The 4639-nt window shown below is 44.5% G+C and overlaps 1 protein-coding gene across 1 annotated transcript; it reads left to right on the top strand.

Annotated features, from left to right (window-relative positions):
• The first annotated feature begins 203 nt into the window (after positions 1-203).
• On the top strand, positions 204-2819 carry LOC101031305 (transducin-like enhancer protein 6). The gene is made up of 2 exons (XM_074378829.1): positions 204-221; positions 2016-2819. Exons 1-2 carry the CDS (start codon positions 204-206, stop codon positions 2817-2819), a joined length of 822 nt encoding a protein of 273 aa, XP_074234930.1.
• The last annotated feature ends 1820 nt before the right edge of the window (positions 2820-4639 follow it).

Raw genomic sequence — 4639 nt, 5'->3', positions numbered from 1 at the left:
TCATGTTGACCAGGCTGGTCTCTAACTCCTGGCCTCAAGTGAGCTGCCCACCTTGACCTACCAAAGTGCCAGGACTATAAGAGTGAGCCACCATGCCCAGTCATTTTTCATTTTTTAAAACATATATTATAGATAATCATTACAAATATTGTTAGTGATGTCAGACTGACCCATGTGTACATGCTAGCTCCACCACATGCAAGATGTGTGACTTTGATCAAGTAATTGGACCTTGCTAAGCCTGTTTCTTTGTCAGAAAAATGAGAAAAATAAAAACATTACATTAAATAAGATAATTTCCATTAATTGCTGATAGCATCTGACACATGGTAAGCATCAGTAAGTATCAGGTACCAGCACATTCATTGTGTATTGGACATCTGACCAATTCTATATGATGTCAAATGGAAATAAAAAGGTGTAATGAGAAATAAATGGATTAAATGACGTATGATTGATAATTATATGATTTATGTATCAGAAATTTAGGAGAACTACAAATTTATTTGAATTACCATAGACTAGAAAAGTGGTCAGCTATAAGATAAATAATTAAAGTACTATATTTTCTAAATAAATTGTAATAGTAACTATAAAAATAGTTCATTCCTGTATTTAACAAAATTTTCCTGGAAGAATAAATGAAAGGACAGATAACAAATTTGAAGAGAGGAAGAATAAATAGAAATTTGTGTTACTGGGGGGATCCCAAGATGGCCAAATAAGAGGCAGCTCCAGAAAGCAGCTCGCAGGGAGAGATCTCCACAATTCCAAATGAGGTATCAGGTTCATTTTGTGGGTCTGGTTGGACAGTGGGTATAAACCAAATAGAGCAAGTTGAGGCAAGGCAGGACACTGCCCCACCCAGGAGGTGCATGCAACTGACCAGAGGACCAGCGGATCTCCCCCTCTGGGACTTCAGTTTGGATACAGCGCTCCACCCAAGCCCTCTACAACCCACAGAATAGGAGATCTTTTTTGGGCTAAAAAGCCTCAGCGAGCTGCCTGAACAGGGCAGAGAAGCAACTTCGGCAGGCCCCAGGACTGTCAGCATAGATCTAGGTGGGAGCGTTGGCTGCTGCGAAAGCCAAAAAGCCAGCTGGACAGAGCCAACCACCCCCGAGAAAGAGGGGGAAGTGAAAACAGGGAAACAGCCCATATGGCAGTATGGGTACCCCCTTCCCCCTCCCCACCCCACGCACAAAGCCCAGCAGGCTAAAAATCTCTCACTCCAGAGTTTCACACCCAAAACAGCAGTTAGAGAGTGACCAGGAATGATTGAGCTCAGTAGGCAGAACGGAAGCTGCCATTGCAGAAGCCAGCCTGATCTTCCTGAGTAAATAAAAGACACAGGAGCTCCACTGAATCTGTGGCAGCCCATCAGCACCTCTGCAGGCAGACAAAGGAAAGGCTGCCTCCCCAAGCAGCTACCTGAGATCAAAACTATATATATCCAAGGAGATGGGAAGAAACCAGTGCAAGAAGAATGAAACCATTAAAAACCAGAATGCCTCTCCCCCAGCAGGAGATCACAACTCTTCACCAGCGAGGGAACAAGGCTGGATGGATAATGAATTTGATGAATTGATAGAAGCAGGCTTCAGAAGGTGGGTAATAACAAACTTCACTGAGTTAAAGGAACATGTTCTATCCGAATGCAAAGAAACTAAAAACCTTGACAAATGGTTAGAAGAAATGCTAACTAGAATAACCAGCTTGGAAAAGAATATAAACAATGTGATGGAGCTGAAAAACACAGCAAAATAACTTTGAGAAGCATACATAAGTTTCAATAGCCAAATAGATCAGAGATTGAAAGGATATCAGAGATTGAAGATCAACTCAATGAAATAAAATGAGAAGTCAAGAAAAGAGAACAAAGGGTGAAAAGAAAAGAAGAAAGCCTTCAAGAAATATGGGATTATGTGAAAAAACCTAATCTACGCGTGATCAGTTACTGGAAGTTTACGGGGAGAATGAATCCAAGCTGGAAAACACTCCAGGATATTATCTAGGAGAACCTCCCCAACCTGGGGAGTCTGACAGGCCAGGTGGCTGAAGACAGGTTCCCTGAGAGCCACCTGCCTGTACAGATACCTGGGGCCTTCCTGCACACCTGCCTGCTGTCGTCAAACAGTAGGAGCCTGTTGGCAGGGGGTTACAAACTGCCCAGTGTGAGCATGTGGGACCTGGTGGTGCCCTCCCTGCACGTGAAGGAGGAGTTGTCCTGTGCCGGTCTCAACTGCCAGACCCTGGCCGCGGACCTGGATGCCAACCTGGCCTTCTCCAGCTTCACCAGTGGTGTGGTCAGGATCTGGGACATGCAGGACCAGAGCATGGTCAGGGACCTCAGGGGTTTCCCTGATGGAGTGAAAGACATCACGGTCAAAGGTTACAGCATCTGGACTGGGGGCCTGGATGCCTGCCTGCGGTGTTGGGATCAGAGGAGTATCCCAAAACCTCTGGAATACCAATTCGAGTCCCAGATAATGAGACTGTCCCACAGCCCCCAGGAAGACTGGCTGCTGCTGGGAATGGCCAATAGCCTGCAGTGGCTGCAGAGCACCAGTGACAGCTGGTGGCAGCTGGTGGGGCAGAAAGACCGCATCATCCTGAGCGTCAAGTTCTCCCCCTTCGGCCAGTGGTGGGCGAGCGTGGGGATGGACAGCTTGCTCGGCATCTACAGCATGCCAGTGGGGACAAACGTGTTCCAGGTACCCGAGATGTCCCCGATCCTATGCTGTGACATCTCGTCCAACAACCGCCTCATTGTTACCAGCTTCAGGGAGCACGCCTCCGTGTATCAGATGACTTACTGAGGGGCTTTTGCAGCCGGCCTCTGCCTTTTTCTTGCCCCAACTGGTGATCGTGGTGGAGGGAGGTGGGGAAGGCTCTCCTACTGTGTTGAAAAATCCCCTCTGTGGTGAGCAAACTGATTGCTGTCATGCCTAATAAAGTACCCAGGAAAAGCAGAAAAAAAAAAAGCCTTCTCCATCAGTAAATACAGAGAACATCACAACGATACTCCTCAAGAAGTGCAACCCCAATGCACATAATCGTCAGATTCACCAGGGTTGAACATAAGAAAAAATACTAAGGGCAGCCAGAGAGAAAGGTTGGGTCATCCATAAAGGGAAGCACATCAGACTCACAGTGGATCTGTCTGCAGAAACCCTACAAGCCAGAAGAGAGTGAGGACCAATATTCAACACCCTTAAAGAAAAGGACTTTCAACCTAGGATTTCATATCCAGTGAAACTAAGATTCATAAGTGATGGAGAAATAAAATCTTTTATGAACAAGCAATTGCTGAGAGATTTTATCACTACCAGACTTGCCCTACAAGAGCTCCCAAAGGAAGCACTAAGCACAGCAAGGAAAAACTAGTACCAGTCACTGCAAAAAAGAACCAATCAAAGGGCAAAACAACCAACCAGTAATAAAATGGCAGGATCAAATTCACACATAAAAATATTAACATTAAATGTAAATGGACTAAATGCCCCAATCAAAAGACACAGACTGGCAAACTGGGTATAAAGCCAAGAACCATTGGTGAGCCGTATTCAGGAGACCCATCTCAAGTGCAAAAACACACATAGACTCAAAATAACGAGATGGAAGAAGATTTACCAAGCAAACGGAGAGCAAAAAAAAAGCAGGGGTGGCAATCCTAGTCTCTGATAAAATGGACTTTAAACCAACAAAGAGACAAAGAAGGGCATTACATAATGGTAAAAGGATCAATACAACAAGAAGAGCTAACTATTCTAAATGTATATGCACCCAATACAGGAGTACCCAGATACATAAAGCAAGTCCTTAATAACCAACACAGAGACTTAGACTCCCATACAATAGTGGGTGACTTTAACACTCCACTGTCAATATTAGACAGATCAACAAGACAGGAAATCAATAAGGAAATCCAGGACTTGAATGCAAATCTGGACCAAGCGAACTTAACAGACATTTACGAAACTCTCAACCCCAAATCCACAGAATATACATTTCTTCTCAGCACCACAACGCACTTACTCTAAAATTGACCACATAATTGGAAGTAAATCACTCCTCAGCAAATGCAAAAGAATGGAAACCATAACAAACAGTCTCTCAGACACAGTGCAAAGAAATTAGAACTCAGGATTAAGAAACTAACTCAGAACCACACAACTTCATGGAAAATGAACAACTGGCTCCTGAATGTTGACTGGATAAACAATAAAATGAATGCAGAAATAAAGATGTTCTTCAAAACCAAGGAGAATGAGGACACAACGTACCAGAATCTCTGGGACGCATTTAAAGCAGTGTCTAGTGCAGGCGTCCCCAAACTTTTTACACAGGGGGCCAGTTCACTGTCCCTCAGACCATTGGAGGGCCGTCATATACTGTGCTCCTCTCACTGACCACCAATGAAAGAGGTGCCCCTTCCTGAAGTGCAGTGGGGGGCCGGATAAATGGCCTCAGGAGGCCGCATGTGGCCCATGGGCCGTAGTTTGGGGATGCCTGATCTAGAGAGAAATTCATAGCAATAAATGCCCACATGAGGAACAAGGAAAGATCTAAAATTGACACCCTATCATCAAAATAGAAAGAGTTAGAGGAACAAGATCAAAAAAACTCAAAAGCTAGC

The sequence above is a fragment of the Saimiri boliviensis genome, chromosome 10 (genome assembly GCF_048565385.1).
Source record: "Saimiri boliviensis isolate mSaiBol1 chromosome 10, mSaiBol1.pri, whole genome shotgun sequence".
NCBI lineage: Eukaryota > Metazoa > Chordata > Mammalia > Primates > Cebidae > Saimiri > Saimiri boliviensis.
This window is presented reverse-complemented; position numbering and strand designations above follow the sequence as displayed.